The 20,103-nt window shown below is 43.0% G+C and overlaps 1 protein-coding gene across 1 annotated transcript in view; it reads right to left on the minus strand.

Annotated features, from left to right (window-relative positions):
• Positions 1-20,103, minus strand: part of KCNK1 (potassium two pore domain channel subfamily K member 1) — a 54,573-nt gene that overhangs the window by 33,842 nt on the left and 628 nt on the right. The window contains exon 2 of the mRNA XM_017857714.1: positions 19,616-20,095. Coding sequence (XP_017713203.1) covers positions 19,616-19,970 — 355 coding nt within the window. The 5' untranslated portion in view covers positions 19,971-20,095. The remainder of the gene's footprint in view (positions 1-19,615; positions 20,096-20,103) is intronic.

Raw genomic sequence — 20,103 nt, forward strand, 5'->3', positions numbered from 1 at the left:
TTTTTTTTTTTTTTTTTTTTTTTTTTTTTTTTTTTTTTTTGGAGACAGAGTAGCTCTGTTGCCCAGGCTGGAGTGCAGTGGTGAGATCTTGGCTCATTTCAACCTCCACTTCCTGGGTTCAAGCAATTCTCCTGCCTCAGCCTCCCAAGTAGCTGGGATTACAGGCACCCACCACCACACCCAGTTAATTTTTGTATTCTTAGTAGGCACAGGGTTTCACTGTGTTGGCCAGGCTGGTCTCAAACTCCTGACCTTGTGATCCACCCGCCTCGGCCTCCCAAAGTGCTGGGATTACAAGCATGAGCCACTGCGCCTGGCCCCAAATGTAAATATACTTATTATGTGTGTGTCTATTTCTCATAGTCCCCTTCTTATCGTAGCCATTGCCAAGCACATGTCTTCATAATTTTTTGTACCCAGCTATTAATAAATGAATAAATAAACTACTGCTATGTTGTGGATGTGTGACTATGTTAATTTCACTCCCTCCTTATACTAAAGGCTAATCTACCATTAATGAGGCATAATGTTTTCTTCTTAAATCATGTGCTGTTTGTATCTCTTCCTTTAAAATCTTCTCCTCCAACCCCAAACAACAACCAAAAACTATCCCTCCTAAAATGAAACAAAACATGGAATTTTAGACATTGGAAACTGCAATACCAAAGCTTGTGTCCTTTTCAGAGTGTCCCTAAACACTACATAAATTTAGTATTTTACAGGGCATTAATCAAGATTTTAGACATATTAGTACCACAACTTTATTTTTCTAGAGAGATAGGCCTATTTGACAACAGGACTTCAAATTTCACCTTACAAAATTGGTGGTTTAGAAATGTAATGAAATCACATATTCTCAGATTCCAGAATATTCCTTGAATCCTTCAGAAAAACAAACATTAAGTTATTGGGCTATCAACATTTCCCAAGAACATTATGTTAATCTACCTTATTCTAACATGCTAACCTACATGAAAATGCTCTGCAGAAGAATCCTGTAATACATACTCTAATGGAGCTTTCTTCTAAAAATGTGGTGTGTTCTTTGTTCTTTTTTTTTTTTTTTTTTTTTTTTTACATACTTTGACAATTTCATACCTGTCAGAAGAAGGCAAATGGCAAATCCATCTAGTATGGGATAGATTTCTCAGGGTCACAAAAGAAACCAGTATTGCTTGTAACCTCCTCTTCTCCACCCATGTCTCTCCAGGCTCTCGTTGCTATTTTCATACGATTCGCTCACTAAAAATCAACACAGTTATCATTGAAATGGCAGACAGAAGCAAACCCAAGTCAACAAAAATGAACCTCATCTTTGTAAAGGCCAAGGAGGAAGATCTGGTCTGGAGCTGCAGGCAGACACAAGACACTGAGAAAACAGGTTTCAAAACATTTCTGAGAATAGAAAGGATGCTCTCCTTCCAAATGTCTTTACATGAAAAGACTGCCTAAGAGATGGGATGCCCCAAAAAACTAAGTCCTGAGAGCTGAACTGCTAATGAACCTGATGAGGGAGAACAATGGGAGGACAAAGAAAGCAAGAGTTGCCAGTCAGGAAGTTGCACACTGGGCTCCTTCTGAAAAGAGGCACAAACCCACGATCCTCAGGAAGAACAGCCAGGACCTCTAAGACCAGTGAGTGGACAGCAGAAGCACCAATGAAGGGAAGGACAAAGAAGCCACATCCAGTGTGCAGCACACACTATGTGGTCACCAAGTAGTAGCAATTACTGGAATCACTGAACCAGAGCCCCCTGTGAAGCCCACACAGAGGTGAAACCACCGCCAGCACAGCCAGCAGCAGCATCTACACTGAATCCTGACAAGAACTGTTGGCAGCTTGTGAAAAAAAGAAAGAAAGAAATCCAGTACTGGTAGGGTTGTGAAAAAATGAACCTTGAGGTTCATTAGTTCATTAATTGACCTTACCATCCTATCTGGTCAAAATTACTAATAAAATATTCTCCCCGCTCTATCCAGTAATTGGGTTGCTTGCATGCCAAAACTTATTAGCTTCAAATTAGAGCTCATAGTTTTAGGGAGAAAAAAAGAGTAGAAAACAGGGCAACGATGTTAAAGTGAATTCATGCAGAACCTGTCATCAAAGAAATCATTAACTTAAGCAGCAGCCTGTGGGAATAAAATGAGAGAGTTCCCTGAGCTGAGTAGACAGAGCACATATTAGCCCATGCTAAGAAGCTTTTTAGCCAAATGTCCTATTCCCACTAAGCAGAAGACAATGCCATGTTTTCCTGTTCCAATAAGCACAGCAGCACGCATGTGGAACAGGGAACAGGATGGGTAAATTTTGTCACGGCATCTTGGGCAACTGCTGTCCAACGGACTTTCAGGGCTACAGCCAGGTTGAACTATGAGACCTCTGTCGAGCCTAATGCAGTGGTTCCCTCTGATCGAGCCAAAGAGGACCAACCTAGAAGTCAGTCTCAGTCAGGGACATTTCTGGATGAAACACCTCCCCCTACCTCTGCATTTAATGGGAAAAGGAGAATTACTTGCTTAGAAAAAAAGCAGAATCTATCAGCATGTAATGAGATCCAGCGTTACATAGGAACAAGGCTAATGTGTGAAAAGAGTGAGCACATTTCTTTAGGAACACATAGCTAAATTCTAGCTCAGCCTCACTGCACAGATGAGCAAATGAGTGGAGAATGGAAACGCTTGAAAATAAATGAATTGTCTCACTGTGTACCCTGACACACGCCACCTTTTTAGACTTGCAGAGTAGAGATGAGTGAGGGTAACTTTAGTGCACTCTTAGAAGGCTGCTTTCAAAACCATCATGTCTACAAGCAGGGAGAAATTCAGTTAGATTAACGGCGAGCTCACCTACTGCACATTCTTCAAGATACCAGGGCACAAACGAGAATGAACATTTTTTTGCTTTTGAGCTGATAACCGTTGAGCTTAAAATCCTATCATGAAAGAGAAACATAAAGAAGCAGGCCTAATTAAACTCTGTGTCTCAGGGCAGTGATTCTCATTCTTCCCCAAAAGTTAAACAGGAATTAGGGGTTCAGTGAGTGACAACCTTTCATGGGCATATCCTGATGTTGTCAGAACCCTGCACCTGGTGGCAAAGGGAAACACAATAATAATTGGTCACTATCACACCTATTTGAGTTACCAATTACCCACAGGTATAAATAAAATAGACCGTGGATGATGCACAATTTTGAGAGCCAGAGGTGAGGCATGGTCTTTTCCTTGTCAGAACATGTAAGAACAGAAGTAAGGGTGACATTATTATAGGGCTCATATTCAACCTACTATAATTGTTTTAAGTAGCTCTTTTGGAACTGCTAATATCTACCTCTCTCTTTTGCTGCAAATGAGCTATGTATCAAGTTTCTACGGTGCTCTCACTGCTCTGAGAGTGCACCTGACCAACGTGACCTGGAGAGGGAGCATTTCTGACACTGACATTTATCAGAGTGGACCCTCAGAGGTTAGATGACAGGTTATTAAGAGATTGAAAGTCTCATCAACCTGGCTTTGCTTTTCAAACGTTTCCACAGACTTGTGTATCTCCAGACTTGGGCGTGAGTGTGGAAGTGCTTTGGCTAAAAGAATCACCTGCACACAGGTAGGTTCAATATGGGACCTACTTCTGGAGTCCACAGCTTCTAAATAAAGTAACAAGAAGGAGAAGAAGACTTTGCAAGTGTGATTATGTGTGTAGTAAAAAAAAAATCCTATCTGATGAGGAAGAAAACGGAATCAAAGGTCTGCATTGCTGAGCATTTCTGAGTTTTCTTACAGTAGTTCCGTCATCCCAACTTCCTTGTCAAGAATGGACTTGTAATATTAGGTGCCCTAGAGCAAAAACGAAAACATTACGAGATTAAAGAGAAGTCAGACATCCTTAATCTGAGGCCAATGTACTAAGAAGTTACCTTGAACAATTGCAAAATGCAAAGAATTGTGCAAAATGCAAAGAATTGTGCAAAATGCAAAGAATTGTACAAAATGCAAAGAATGCCTATTTCTTTTAAAGATGAGAGTAAACTAAAGTTTAGTTAAGCTACAACTCAGTGACTTAGGAACTGAACTGAAGTTGGGGTTTTGCTCTGAACAAAATAATTTATTTAAAGCCAATTAACTGTATAAACACGATTGGAGTGACTACTCAAATGCTTTTAAAACTATTTAGAAGTACCCATTTGTAACTAACTGACACGGTAATTACAAGCAGCATCCTACAGGTACTCTACCCTTGAGAGCTTACTCATCGTTTTATGGCTGAATCCATAAGAATTCAGATGGTAGAACCAGCTCCCATTGCCCACCTCTCAGAAGAACACCCAATGTCTGGGGTCGGGCCGGCCCACAAAGGTGTCGGGAGGTGAAGAGACACAGAACTGGGGTTGTTCCCTTCTATATCCCCTGCCACATACACACCCAGAAAAAACTTACACTCCTACATACAGCAACAACTTTGCTACTCACCCAGGCTTTCTAGTCGGGTTTGGGTTGTGAAATTCTTGGTGCGGCCATCCAGGGCCCATCTCCCTCTTCCCGCCATGCCCCAGGACCAATGAGTTTCCATTTCTGTCCATCTAGGAGCTGTCCATGACAAGCTCTGCCCATGGCTTTCCTTCATCCCTGCGACTACGGAGCAACACACCCTGGTGATCCTCTGGTCAGTGCTATCTCTTCTTCCGTGCTTGTGTTTGAATGATTGAGAAAGCTCGGCACTCTTGCCTAACTCCAGCTTTCCCTGTTTTAAGCCAGGCTGCAGGACAGGCTATTTATCATGGTGCAGGACCAGGAGCCTACAGTGGCTCCCCATTTTCTACCGACTCAAGTGCCAGATCTGCTTCCCACGTCTCACCTCCACCTTCAGTGCCTGTCACCCGCTGGTGTGTGCCAGCAGGGAGCTTCGGCTCTGAGAGGCTGGCACCCTCACGGTGTCTCTAAGGCGAGGCTGTGTTCCACTTCTGGATGCGTGTGTTGAGCATATGTCCCTTTCCTTAACAGCCCTCTTCCCTGGTACCACTCTACCTAAGCTTACCCATGCTGCCTGTTTATCTCAATGTACCTCCTCCATAAAGCTTCCCTGACCACGTCAGCCATCTCCATGTAAAAGTCCCACAGATGTTACCAGGGGTCCCATACAATTCAACAGTTAGGTCTCTACACCCTATGCAGCTTTCTGAGACTTTCACATTTCAGTCGAGTCTCCCCAGCTGGCTGTGGGCTTTTATATTTCAGTGATTATCCCTTTACAGTATTTTTTTAATGCATCCCCACATGTTGGGATGTACTCAGTAAATACTCCAAAGACCTAGGATCACAAAATATTAGAGCTAAAAGGGGGGTCTTACTTAGCCTTTTCATTGTATAGATGAAGCAACTGAAATCTGCAGAAATTCACAATGAATTTTTGTCTGAAGAGAACCCAGGCCACCAATCCCCAGTTCAATGCTTTCACACTTTCAATCCACACATTCACTTCAGTCTATGTAAGGTCATTTAGTATCTCTGAACATAAACATTTTCCCTAAAAATAATTCATGATTCTCACTTTTCACTACATTAGTTTGGGCTTTTAAAATTTATTATTATTATTATTTTTTGAGACAGAGTCTTGCTCTGTTGCCCAGGCTGGAGTGCAATGGCGCAATCTCAGCTCATTGCAAACTCCGCCTCCCAAATTCAAGCGATTCTCTGCCTCAGCCTCCCGAGTAGCTGGGATTACAGGCACCCACCATCATGCCTAGCTAATTTTTGAATTTTAGTAGAGATGGGGGTTTCACCCTGTTGGCTAGACTGGTCTCTAACTCCTGAGCTCAAGTGATCTGCCCGCCTTGGCCTCCCAAAATGCTGGGATTACAGGCATGAACCACCATATCTAGCCAACTTTTTAAATTTTTAAAATTCTTTTGTACTTTAGGTTCGGGGGTACATGTGCAGGTGTGTTACTTGGGTATGTTGCGTTATGGTGAGGTCTGGGCTTCTCATGAACTCACCACTCAAATAGTGAACATAGTACCTGATGGGTAGTTTCTCGACCCTGGCCCTCCTTCCACGCTTCCCTCTTTTGGATTCTCCAATACCTACTGTTTCATCTTCGAGGGTTGGACTTTTCAATAGTATTAATTCAGTCTGATATCACTGATGACAATTTGATTTGCCAGCTCCATTCCCCAAGCCAGTGATGGTTATGAGGAAATGCTCCTGTGAAATGTGTAGAGACTGGGACACTGAAGACAGACAGAACAAATTCCAAGGACACACACACTCCACCGTCACTGGGTCAATGCAACGTAGCCCGGACATCCAAGTATAGATGACTAACACAAGTCAACGCACAAAACATAGTTCTGAGTGAAGCGAAAGAGAAAATCTAGACAGGCAAGTTCAGGTGCCAAACATGTCTTTTTAGCCTCATTAAGATGACAAATAACAGGTGTTCCACCAGAGTTGCCGAAACAGCAAATATTGCTTTAGGTCATGTCCCATCAACTACTAACAGAAATTTGCTTTTTTGTGCTCCCCAACTTTCTTAGAATTTTAGGTTTTTTTCTTTCTTCCATCTGGGTTGGTTGGATTTTCAAACATCAGCTGCTCTGCGGTGGAGGGGAGGGTGAGATGGGAGTAGCAGTGGATGACAGATTGTGGATCCACACAACAGCGCTCTTCCCTGCTGTCTGGGGGTGCGAAATGGCTCAGCTCATCCGCACCCGCCCACCCTCCCACTGCGAGGTTCATCTGCTGGAACTGGCCCGTGGGCGACAGACTGTTTTTCTGAGATGGCTCGTGTCAGAGCACTGGGTGGCAGGTAGGTAGCAACGTGGGCGCTTTGCTACTCAGAATTTCTGAGTCAGAATTTCTGAGTCAGTCTGACACGTAGGCAGCTGCGGAACAGGCTCTCCAGGTTCTTTAATTAACTTAATCCATCTAACCATGGTCTTTAAATAATTCAGTGCCTTGGTAACCCGTGTTCAAACATTTGAAGAATGTTAGTTACTACCATGTTTCAACCTTTCAATTCTAGTTTAAAACACCTTATTTTTCTTCTTGTTATTTACAAGCTGTGACTTCATAAAAAACACAGTATTTGAGGGAAAAAAAGAAGATGTTTAGATGACCAATAATGAGCGAGGAGCCAGCCCTATTATACTCATGGGATCATTTCAAAGAGTAAAGCAACAATGCAATAAAATGTAAATCACTCAGGTGTTTTCTGAGAGTCACACGAAAATCTTCCCATCATTACAAACTGTAAAAATCATCAATGTGTTTATTTGAACCTGACATACTCCTAAAATGTTTAGATTGTTTGCGGAAAAAAAAAATCATGTTTTACTTACTTACTTCCTAAAAACAGAAACCACCTAGATTCATTTTTTGGTGCCTTTATTTAATATTAGCTACTCCTTAAAAGTGATATTTATTTATTCGTTGAATTATATAAAATATAATTTTCATTAAACTATTATATCAAATACTAAATATCATACTGTTAATTTTAAGAAAATATGAAGCACATACTTCTTTTTGGGGCTTTTTTTTTCAGTTTCCCAAACAACCTTTTGTAATATTAAATTGGAAAACAATATTACAGTTTAGGTACTCTTTCTTAGCCTGGAAGTATTTAATACTGTTGTTAAATGTAATCATTAAATGGCAGATCAGCCCGGGGAATTCACATTCTCAATCTGAATGACTTCTTCTTTCTTTTCTACTTACTGATATTCTATTTCTCCTTCAAGGTCAAAATCAGATATCACCCCCAAAAGCCTTCTTCGGCCTCTGCAGTGAGTTAATCGATGTGTGTGATCCAGCATGACACCATGGTATGCTGTACCAACAGAAGGCACTGTCACCTACACTCCAAATGTGGCCCTCATCATGCCCCATTAGGGTTTACTGTGTGCCTCGTGTACATAGATCCTCCTGGACACCCAAAAGGGATCTCAAGTTCAGCAGGTTCCGGACCCTGCTCCAAATTCTTTATCCAGCACCTTCTCCTTCCATGGCCTTCCTTTGGTCTATAAAGAAGAACCACATTGCCAGAGGCTCAGGCCAGAAACCCTGGGGTCATTCTTCACTCTTCTTTTTTTACCCCTCACATCCAATCTATCAGCAAACCCAGGCGGTTTGGCCAACAATATGAATCCAGAATCTGACCACTTCTCATTACCACTTTTCTCAGCCACCAACAGGCATCGGTGGTCCAATGACCCCCTGGGTCATCGGAAGAGCCTCCTTTTAGGTCTCAGCCTCAGTCTTGCCCTCCTACACCATCCAGAGTGAACACACTGGAAGAGTCAGTCAGATTGTGTCAACCCTTTGCTCAAAATCTCCCGGTGCTTTTCCCCTAGCTCAGATAAAAGCCAGATGCTTTGTAGTGGCCTGGGACATCCTACAACATCTGCCCCTTCCCCTTCTTCCTGACCTCATCACTCCCCTCTCACTCAGCTCCAGCCACAGTCACTTTCCAGCTGCACCTCCAACAGGAGCCTTTGTTCTGGAACACAGCTTCCCAGAAAACTGCATAATGCACTCCCCGCCTCCTCTAACTCTTTATGTAAGTGCCATCTTCTTGGTAAGGCCTTCACGGACAACTTTATGGAAGACTGCAATCCTGGATTCCGCCCCATTCACCATAGACTAATCACACACTCCCCATCTCCTTTGCTCTGCTGTGTTGCTCCCGAGCACCTATCACCACCTAACATCCTGTGCATTTCCCTTAGTTATCTCCTTGTTCATGCTGGAGCTCAGAAAATGATAACCCAAAATGAAGGTCCCAGAAGCAAAAGTTTTTCTCTGATCTTCTCCTGCCCTCCTCTCTCTCACCCCTCATCCTTCCCCGAGGCTAGCCATAAAATCTGGAATACCTCTTCCCCAGGGTGGATCCTAGAAACCAGAACCATTTTCCCCAAAGCCAGCCATAAAACCAAAAAATACTCCTCTCTAACTTTTCCTCCACCTTTTTATGTAAAACTGGCCAATGAAATTATATGACCTACCTTGTTTGACTATAGGTCATAAGAATCCTCATTCCAGAGAGGGTGCTGCCCCACACCCAGAAGGAAGGAACACATGCTCAGAGAGACCGAGAAGATTCTAGATAGGCCTTGCTGGGCTTCCCCACTCAGTCTTGTAAGAATGAGATCATTCCCTTTTGGTCCAATCACATTTTTTACACACTTGTTTATCCTTTGTTGAACTTAAGCATAAAAGTGAATGGTTTCCCCTGTATTTTTAGGTCTTCATTCTGAAGGCTCCCATGTCACATAAACTATGATCAAGCAACTGTATATGCCTTCTCTCCTATTAATCTGCCTTTTATCAGTTGATTTTCAGTGAACCTTCAGAGGGTGAAGGAAAACTTTTGGCCCCTACAATTGTATCTCCCACCCCGACCCAGACTGACACATCCAGGATGGCAAAAGTGATTTTTCTTTTTGTTCCATGCCATATCCCTAAGTGCCTGTAGTAGTACCTGGTCAACCCAAGTGCTCCACAAACACTCACTGAAGAATGAATGCCTCTCTTCTCTTTAGATCACTTAGGGCCTTTTGTGGTGCACTGAGTACACATGAGGCCCCTCAGATATCACTGCTTTTATATGGATAGCTTCAGAACCCATTTGGCAATGCAGGTCTGTTTCCTCATCTAAGAATAAAGTTATATCTAAGGTCTCTTGAATAGAAGTAACATCTTGAGAACTTTCTTCATTTTTCAAAAAAGGACACAGATTCAGACGTATGAAGAAATGTGCCTTAAGATGCTCCTTCTGAGCACCTGTTGACTGCTAGGGATGCCAAGTGAGGCCAAGACAGGTGCTATGGTAACTAGGTGCCAGGTGAGGCCAGGTGAAGACAGATGTTATGGGAACCAGCAGGTAGAAAGCTAAGTGCTGTGGAGAAAGAGCGGGAAGGGGTCTGGGACAACAGAACCTGAAAAGAACCTGCTTCTCAGTAGCCCCAAGTCCTGTGTGCGCCTGGCTCAGCACGCCCTGGGGAGCACACTTTGCTGGGATAGGGCACTTCTGCCACCTCCCTTCTCAGTGCATACTTCCACTAAAGAGTCTTCAGACTCTATTCAGATGAAATGATGAAATGATGAAACCGGTGACTGAATAAGCCCCAAGACGCTTCAGTGAAGCAGAGTGAATAGGGGACTGGGGCATCAACTTGAGTAAGTAGCTTAACTCAGGTCGCAGAAACCCCCGCATAACAAGGGATGACCATAACAACTGGAGCCTCCAACTCCAACTCTATTGATCATACTCAGAGATATGAAAACTAACATGTTTTACTCTCTCTAAATCCCTTAGAAACATTCTACCTGCTTTTGTTACATTTTGTTATTTGAATAGTTTTAGGTTTATTTTCTGTTTTTGAAAGAAAACTGTTTTGGCAGGGGCGGTGGCTCACACCTGTAATCCCAGCACTTTGGGAGGCTGAGGTGGATCACTTGAGGTCAGGAGTTCAAGACCAGCGTGGCCAACATGTCAAAACCCTGTCCCTACTAAAAATACAAAAGTTAGCCGGGCTTGGAGGCATGCACCTGTGGTCCCAGCTAGTCAGGAGGCTGAGGCAGGAGAATCGCTCGAACCCGGGAGGTGGAGGTTGCAATGAGCTGAGATTACGCCAGTGCACTCCAGCCTGGGTGACAGAGTGAGACTCCATCTCAATAACAAAAAACAAAAGGTTTCTTTCTTCTTTTTAAAACTGACACATAATAATTTACACAGTGATACCTCAATACATATAATATACAGTGATCAGATCACGGTAATTACCACATCCATCATCTCAAATGTTTATCATTTCTTTGTGTTGGGAACATTTAATATCTTCCTTTTAGCGACTTGAAACCATATATTACTGTTAACTATAGTCATTCTACAGTGGTATAGACAACCAGAACTTATTCTGCCTATCTAGCTGTAGTTTTGTATCCTGTAACAAATCTCTCCCCATCCCCTCTCTCTGTACCCTTCTCAGATGCTAGTATGCTCGGTTTATTTTTTACTTCTATAAAGCCAACCTTTTTTTTTTCTTGCTAACCATTTCCATTTGTTTTTGTTATCTTCCATTGTTTCTTTTTGAAAAGATAATCCCAGAAGTTAGTACATTAGAAAAACTGTTTGAGATTAACTATTTTTTAGCTTCCACATGAGTGAGAACATGCTGTATTTAACACTCTGTGCCTGACTTTCTGTCCTCTGAATGCACCAGCCATGACTTCACCAACTCTCTCTGAGTCCCCTGGGAGCTTTCTGTCTAAAAGCCCTTCCATGGGTACTAACACCTGAGTCTCAGAGGCAGCAGCAGGAAGGCTTTTATTTCACAAAGTATGTCAATCCCAGTCAGAGGAGCCAATGCAAAAAGTTAGACTCTGATTTGGGATCAAGCAGATGGTAGGAAATTAAAAACACTGTCAATGTATAACCTAAGCCAATTAATCTCATCAACATAATCAACTCTTTCATAAATTGAAGAAGGCAAGCATGACACCAGTAGAAAGTCACAGATAAGCCCTTCTGGTCTGATTCAAGTTCAGGGAGATAATCCCACAGTCCTTTCAGGTGCACAAACTACACCTCCAACTCCTCATTCTCTCTCTTCCTCCATTCAGCCTCAGATCAGGGTCATCACCTTGCAGTATGCTGCTGACAGAGAGTGGACCATGAACTTTGAGGATCGGACAAAAAATAAGGGATCTATGCAGAAGAAACAAAGTCGGAGTACAAACTGAGTCTAGGAGACAGAAGGATCATGGGAGACAATAAAACACCCCAAAATTGCCTGCTTTCCAATAAAGGGACAACCTTTATCTCCTGCCATGAATAAGTCACCTGGGCATGACACAGTCAGTGGAGAACTTCAGCACCTTAGTATTTCACAGATTTGTCAATAATACAATTGGAAAATGTCTTTGGAGAATAAAACCCAGCACAGTGCAACTCTGAGTATGTCAGAGTGTATGAGGCAGATGAGATTTCTGTCCCTGAAACCAACCTTGTAGTAAGCTGAACCATGTGGAATTGCCATTTTTATGGGTCAAAACAATTGAGGGTTGGCAATTCACAGGCTCCAAAGACAACAGACACTCACACACAGCAACGGTCCAATAAGTAATGTCATAAAACAACTTGTTCTGAAAGCATCAGAGTTCCCATTAGGGTACTGGTTCAATCAAAGATTCTGTTTTTGATAGGACTTATAGTTATGTCATAAAAGCAAAGATATCATTTCTTCCAAGTTATTGATAATAGTAGCAGTATCTTTCAGGGGCTATAAAATGACACTCACACACAGCAACAGTCCAATGAGCAATGTCATAAAACAACTTGTTCTGAAAGCACCGGAGTTCCCATTAGGTTACTGGTTCAATCAAAGATTCTCTCCTTGATAGGTCTTACAGTTATGTCATAAAAGATCATTTCTTCCAAGTTAATGATAATAGTAGCAGTATCTTCCAGGGGCTATAAAATAGGCATAGATAACAACAAATTTGTAATTAAAAAAAAAACCCAAACCTTCAAAATACTAAAAACTGATATGTTTTATAGACAGGTATGAGTTCACAGATTTAAACACTAAGTATCCATTCTCTTTGACCATTATTGGGTGGAAATGTTTCTAGAATTTATTATATACTTCCCTGCCTTCTTAGGTAGAAACATGCTGAGATATTTTTCTTGATGATTCAAGGACGTCAATTATTATATTGTGCCCTAAAACCATGATGCCCCATTCGGGTATATAAAATTGTTTGTTGCAAGACTAAAGACTTAAAGATTCGTCTCTTGTCCTCCACTATTTGCATGGTTTTTGTGCAACTAAATAAAACCTATTATGTACCTCTATATTAGTTTGCTAGGGCTGCCTTAACAAAATACCACAAGCGGGTGGCTTAAACAACAGAAATTTATTTTCTCAAAGTTCCAGAGGCTTCAAGTTCAAGATCAATGTGTCTATAGGCTTCATTTCTTTAGAGGCCTCTGTCTTGGCTTGCAGATGGCCACCTTCTCACTGTGGCCTCATTTGAACTTAATCACCCCCTTAAAGACGTTGCCTATAAATACAGTCACATTTTGAAATATTGAGGTTAGAACTTCGACATAAGAACTTGAGGGAGATGATCCGGCCCATAACAAGCTCCTATGCCCAGATGTTTTATCAAAGCTCAGGTTCTTAGATATACCTGCGTTCAAATCAAGACCAAGTCACTTCCAGCTTTGGGACCTAGGTAGAGAAGTTGTTCAACCTAAATTTCCGTTTCATTCTCTGTAAAGTAAGGCAATGATACCTACATCTCATCAGTTTACTGCAATGCATGGAAAAGAATATGTATCAACAATTGCCTGGCACATATAAAGGGTTCAATAAATATGTTATTTTAAAATAAAATTTTAGTTTGTAATTTTAAACCATCTTTTATAACCTGCCATGTATACTTTCCCATAGCTGTGCTTTTCCCTCTGTAACCTATTATATTACAGGCTAGAAAACCAGATAATTAAATTTCTAGAATTAAATGTAAAGGCTCAAAATCAAGATCTGTGAATATAGAGCACAAACATCAGAATATGGGATTTTGGATCTCTCTTCTGGCGGATACAGAGTTTGCTTGTTTAATTTTATGTAAATTCTATAGTAGAGATAATATAGTATTTATTGCACATTTTAGATAAGATAATCACAATGTGAAGTGTAGCTTGTTATCATTAAAGGAAAAAAAAGCAGTGACATAAATTGGACCACAAATAAGTGACATCTGAAATAAACATTTGTTTTGAAAGTGGCTGGTGGTGATACATAATTTATTCAGTGTTGCATACCACTTAAAACAACAGCATAAAGAAGTCTGAGAAACGGAACTTTCTTATACAAAGTTTCCCAAAAGGAAGTGAAATACTCAGCATACTCTTAGCATACCTTTCAAGTATCATTCTGAAGCCCATGTCAGCAAACTTTTTTTGTCAGACAGTAAATGTTTTAGGTTTTGTGGCCACATGGTTTCTGTTCAACTGTTCAACTCTGCCACTTCAGCCGGAAAGCAGTCATAAATGATACAGAAACAAACAGGTGTGGCTGCACACCAATAAAACTGTTTATGGACAATGAAATTTGATTTTCATAAAACTTGACTGTGTCAGAAAATATTATTTTTCTTTTTTTTTTGGACCCAATCATTTGAAAATATAAAGCAACTTGCTCAGACAGCACAAAAACATGTGGTGGGCTAGATTAGGTCCAGGGGCCCTAGTTTACCCACTTCGTTCTATTCTTTCTCCTCCCCCACCCCACCAAAATGGAGTCTCGCTCTGTTGCCCAGGTTGGTGTGCAGTGGTGTGATCTTGGCTCACTGCAACCTCCGCTTCCTGGGTTCAAGCAATTCTCCTGCCTCAGCCTCCCGAGTAGCTGGGGTTAAGGCATGCAACACCACCCAGCTAATGTTGGTATTTTTGGTACAGATGGGGTTTCATCATGTTGGCCAGACTGGTTGTGAACTCCTGACCTCATGATCCACCTGCCTCGGCTTCCCAAAGTGCTGGGATTACAGGCATAAGCCACCATGTCTGGCCCACTTCATTCTATTCTAAAAACTCAACAAATATTTGTTGATGGTAACACATTTGTACTACTGAAAATAATTTGAAAACTAAGGATCAGCAAAGCATCCCCCATTGCCTCTTCCCATCTTCTTTATTTGAAAACTACCTATGTTGTAGTAGCTCCCTACCTGCCTTAATCAAAAACCACTGTACACCAAGCCCAATTAAGTTCACTTACTGAACACTTTCAATACAGTTTCAATGCATCTCTTCATAAATAGGAATAAAGCAGTGTCCTGACTAAAGGCACCAGGGCTACCAATGACAGGAACAGGGGCCAGGCATGGTGGCTTACGCCTGTAATCCCACACTTTGAGAGGCTGAGGTGGGAGATGGCTTAAGGCAACAAGTTTGAGACCAACCCAGGCAACAAAGCAAGACCACCCTTTCTAAAGAAAAATAAAAAAATTGGCCAGGTGGGGTGGTGTGCACCTGTAGTCCCAGCTCCTCAGGAGGCTGAAGTGGGAGGATCAACTGAGCCTGGGAGTTACAGGCTGAAGTGACCCATGATGGTGCCACTGCACTCCAGACTGAGTGAGAGAGCAAGACTCTATCTCCAAAAGTAAAAAGGAACAGGAACTGAGCTGTCATGTGGATCCCACATTTACAAAGCAGCAAAAGGTACTAAAAGTTTGTATACTGCATGAATACAAAAATTGTATTTCTTTTTTTTTTTTTTTTTTTAAGATGAAGTCTTGCTCTATTGTCAAGCTGGAGTACAGTGGTGCGATGTCGGCTCACTGCAACCTCTGCCTCCCGGGTTCAAGCCATTATCCTCCTTCAGCCTCCTGAGTAGCTGGGACTACTGCCATGTACCACCACGCCCAGCTAATTTTTGTAATTTTAATAGAGACCATGTTGGCCAGGATGGTCTCCATCTCTTGACCTCATGATCTGCCCGCCTCAGCCTCCGAAAGTGCTGGGATTACAGGTGTGAGCCACCGCACCCAGCCAAAAACTGTATTTTTACCAAACAGTTGTCACAACATGGCCTTGCTTTGGGAAATGAATAAAGAAGTAAACTTTAGTAAATCAACATCACAAGTTGTTCTAAAGGATGAATAACACTGTCCAATGCTTTAGACGGTTACCAAAGTTTAATAATTATTTCTTACTCCCCAGATACCACCTGGACAATATTTTCTCAATCCTTGAAAAAAGAAAAAAGAAAACCCACAGTATAAAAGTTCTGTGGGAAATTCTGCGGTCTATAATACCTCCTTTTTTTTTTTGTATACAACTCTTCTTTTGGAAAAGTACTCTTTCCCTCGTTCTCATGTGATTCCTATGCAGATGTTGCTGTGTCTTTTAGAATGAAGGGTGATGGAGTTCAGGGCATGTGACCCCCAAACAGGGCACCTCAGCATTTGAGAAAACAGCAGAAGCAGGAAGGTCATTCTTGCCTTCCTCTCAACCTTCTCCCTTAAAGCTCTGCCCTTCCTTTGAAGAAGACCCTCATTACAAGGGTCTATACCTTGAGAAAAGGAATACCCTATCCTTGAAAACACAGAGATGCCAAGAAAGATCTGAACAAATAAGCCTTACTAAATTCCTCCAGTTTATTAGCTTTTAGATCATATCTTCTTTTTTTTTTTTTCTCCAAGACAGACTCTTGTTCTGTTGCCCAGGCTGGAGCACAGTGGCTCAATCACAGCTCACTGCAGCCTCAAACTCCAGGGCTCAAGCAATCCTTCTGCCTCAGCCTTCTAAGTAGCTGGGACTACGGGCACACGCCATCATTCTGGGCTAATTTTTTTAACTTGTAGTAGAGACAGGGTCTCACTCTTGTTGCCCAGGCTAGAATGCAATGGTGCAATTACAGCTCACTGCAGTCTTGAACTCCTGAGCTTGAGCAATCCTCCTGCCTTGGCCTCTCAAAATGCTGGGAGTACCTGTGTGAGCCACCGTGCTCAGCCACATCATATCCTTTTGTTCTCCAATCATTCATCTACACAACTGTCCCTAAAAATGCATAAGCTTCCCTGTTTCTTTGGGTCTTCATTTCTAAAGGCGTCTATGTCATCTAAAACTTACATTAACTAAATGTGTGTGCTTTCATCTTGTTAATTTGTATTTTATTGTAAGTTCCCCGGCCATGAACTTTACGATGAGTGAGAAATCTTTTCTTCCCTACAAAGGGAAATAAAGAGATGTGAAATTGTTTGCTAGAAATAATTCAGAGTCTTTGGCAAAGCCCTGAATGAGAAGAATATTGCTGAATTACCAACCTAAGCCTTCTTCCAAATAGACCATGAAGACTTTACTCAGTTCCTTCCAGAAATGGAAGTCAGTACATTCTGGGGTGAGAAGATTCTGACATAAATGCACTCATGGGCCTGTGTTACAATGATGACTACCAATAACAGCATCTTCATAATGCTCATTGTTAGCATTCTGGATAAGTCAAAGATTGACTGTACTGATCAATTGGGTAACAATTATTTCAGTGAGTTGCCATCAAAGAACTAGAAGTGTTAAGAAAAGAAAAGAAAAAAAAGCACAACATGTCTAATATCCACCCAGAAAAATAAAAGGGATTGCAATTCATTTTATTTCGTTGGCGCTTTTCCAGAAAATATTTTCCTAGTAATGAAAGACACCAGCTTTACTCTAAAAAATTGTCTGTTTCCAGCAAGCAATTTAAAATATTGTTTGTTTCCAGCAAACAATTTAACATCTCTTTATTTCCCCTTGTAGGGAAGAAAAGATTTCTCACCCATTATAAGACTCATGGCCAGGGCACCTATGATAATTTGAAGACTTTAAAAAACACCAAATGAATCAAATAATGGGTAATTATAATTTTGAAACCTTAAAAAATATCAAATGTGTCAGATAATGGGACAGTACAAAGCCAACAGAACAGTATTTTTCATTTAGAATAGTTGTATTCATATAGCAAGAATTCATTGATCTACTAACTTTACAAACCAAGAGGCACCTTTTTCATTTAGTTTATCCTTAAATGCCCCTTGCACTGATTTCCTAAATGAGCACTTGTTTTGCATGAATACAGACTTTCTTAGGAACTACAAAGCAATCTGAACACCAATAATAAGACGTCTATTCCCACCCCACTCCTTTCTTAAACAGAAACTACAACTTTTTCTGATTCTCTCCTGGGTAGAATATCTCATCTATTCAAGATTATAAACAATTTTTAATATTTAGTTAGGCAATACGATGTTAAGACTATACATGAGTCATGAAAATCCCACCTAGAACAAAGCAAAGCTTTTCCTCGAAACTGTTCTTATTCTTGCTCTATCCTCACAACATCATTAATAAGAAAACACCACACACTATAATCATCCTTTGAAATGTTTACCCAACATTGTGACCCAGTTGTAAACTCTGTAGCCCCATGGAAACACTTACTTCTGGGAAGAATGAATGACTCTCAATATAGCACAAATATACTCCCAAGGAAAGGCATGGTGACTTCTAAATGATCTGAGGAACAGAGAGCTAGGTAAAGACAATGGAGGCAGAGTTACGGAAAGAAATATTAAATTGTATTGGCAAGGGAAAAGACACTCTTTGGAAAGTGAGATAACAGGTCTGTCTTGTGGGGCGCTACATTTAACAGTTTTTCAGATCTCACAATACAAGCCAGAATTCCACTTCTGTTTATTTCAGGGTAGATTTACATCAGTTTACTAACTCACCCCAGACCTCTGAATAATTGTTTCATGTGATCTACGTGAATAGTGTATTATTACTCATTACCAAGTCATTACCGAGACAATCAACAAGATATAGCCCAAAGGGAATTATACACAATAATTTGGATGGTGGAGAGTGGGTGGGGAGGAAGGAAGAGTTGGGAGTCACACAAAGGGACCTAATTCACCTGTAAAGGTTGAGGGTGGGGGGTTACAAAGTGTTCCTGGCAAAGAAATCACAAGGCCCAGGTTCCAGGACAACACTGGTAAGTAGGAAGTGTGTGACCTTGTGCATGACGAGATGGATTGTTTCAAAGATTGGATCTCATAGATCAAAAGAAGGGGCTGTGCTGAACTCTCTTTGAGATTCCTCCCACTGTCCAAATACCAACTGATATCTCCACTCAGGGTATGTGCCTTACGAGGTCCGGCTGGGAAAATTCGGCCTTCATTCATCTAATCTGGCACAGTGACCGAGCCCTGGGGCATGCGCCCGGCCTCATCCTTCTCCAGAGGACGCTCCTCCACGGCCGAGCGCCCCGCGGGTGAGTCTTGCGGGGACGTGGCGCTTTAAAGTTTATGAGGAGCCTCGCACACCTCAAGTTGAAGGAACTGCTGAATCAGGGTGCTCCCATTTAGTCAGATCTTAGGCAATCCTATGGTTCCTTTACCCTCCCTCACCCTTCCTCCTACTCTGAAAAGAAACCGGATCGGCCTGTTGGCCCAGAGGTCACCTGGGAAGAGCAGAGTGATGTCACTCGGCTACCCCCAAAACTGCCTCCAAGGTGCAAAAGAGCTGGAATATCTGTGCACCGTCCAAAAGGACTGCAGACTCAGGAAGGTGGCCCTTTAGAAGGTATTATTACTAGACTGCACACTCGGCCTCTGGGATGGGGTCAGGAGGAAGGTGGTGAGTTTCCATCATCCCGCTGCCTTGCTGCCCGGCGGCCAGGTGCTGCCACGCATTCCAACCCGACAGTTTGGCTTAGGGGACTGCGAAAAAAAGAACTCAAGCGGAGGAAGCACCTGCAGCCACCCAGGCCGGAGTTAGGGACCACTTCCCCAGAGTTACGTACTGCAACAACCAAGCCACGTCTGGAGCCACCTCTCTGGCTTCCGGCTCCGCAGGGCTAGCCCTCCCCGAGTCACCGCGGCAGGGGCCGGGGACGCCGAGATGAAAGGGGAAGGTCGGAGGGTCGGGAGCACAGTGAGGAGAGGCGGGTTGGAGGCGCCGGGACGGCGAAAGGTGGGGGATGGGATGGGAGGGTCAGAGGGGCCCGGGACGCCGGGGCCGGGGTGTGTGGGGTGTGGGCGAGGTGGCCAGGGGGCGCGCAGGATACCCTACCTGTGGTGGAGAGCACGGTGCTGGCGAAGAAGAGCGCGGAGGTGAAGTCCCAGTTCCAGTTGCCCGAGGCGTTGCTGAGCACCGACACGCCGTAGTTGCTGGCCTCCAGCACCCGGCCCAGGAACTGCTCGAGCTGCTGCTCCGACAGGCACTCGTGCTCCTCCAAGAAGCGCCGTTTCAGCTTGCGCAGCTCCTGGCGCAGCAGGTCCTCGTACGGCAGCTCCACCGAGGAGAAGACCACGGCGCCGAAGACCAGGTACAGCAGGTAGCCGAGCACCAGGAAGCCGAAGCACCAGGCCGAGCGGTGCCGCTCCACCAGGCGCACGCACGAGCTGCCCGCCAGGGACTGCAGCATCTTCTCCACCGCCGCCGCCGCCGCCGCCAAAGCCAAGGCCAACGCCGCAGACCGGCCGGAGCGCGGCCCACCGCCCCCGCCCCGCCCGGGCCTGGCTCCCGCCCGCCGCCCGCTCCCCCGCGCGCCTGCCGGC

Source organism: Rhinopithecus bieti, unplaced genomic scaffold, assembly GCF_001698545.2.
Source record: "Rhinopithecus bieti isolate Rb0 unplaced genomic scaffold, ASM169854v2 scaffold_46259, whole genome shotgun sequence".
Classification (NCBI taxonomy): Eukaryota; Metazoa; Chordata; class Mammalia; order Primates; family Cercopithecidae; genus Rhinopithecus; species Rhinopithecus bieti.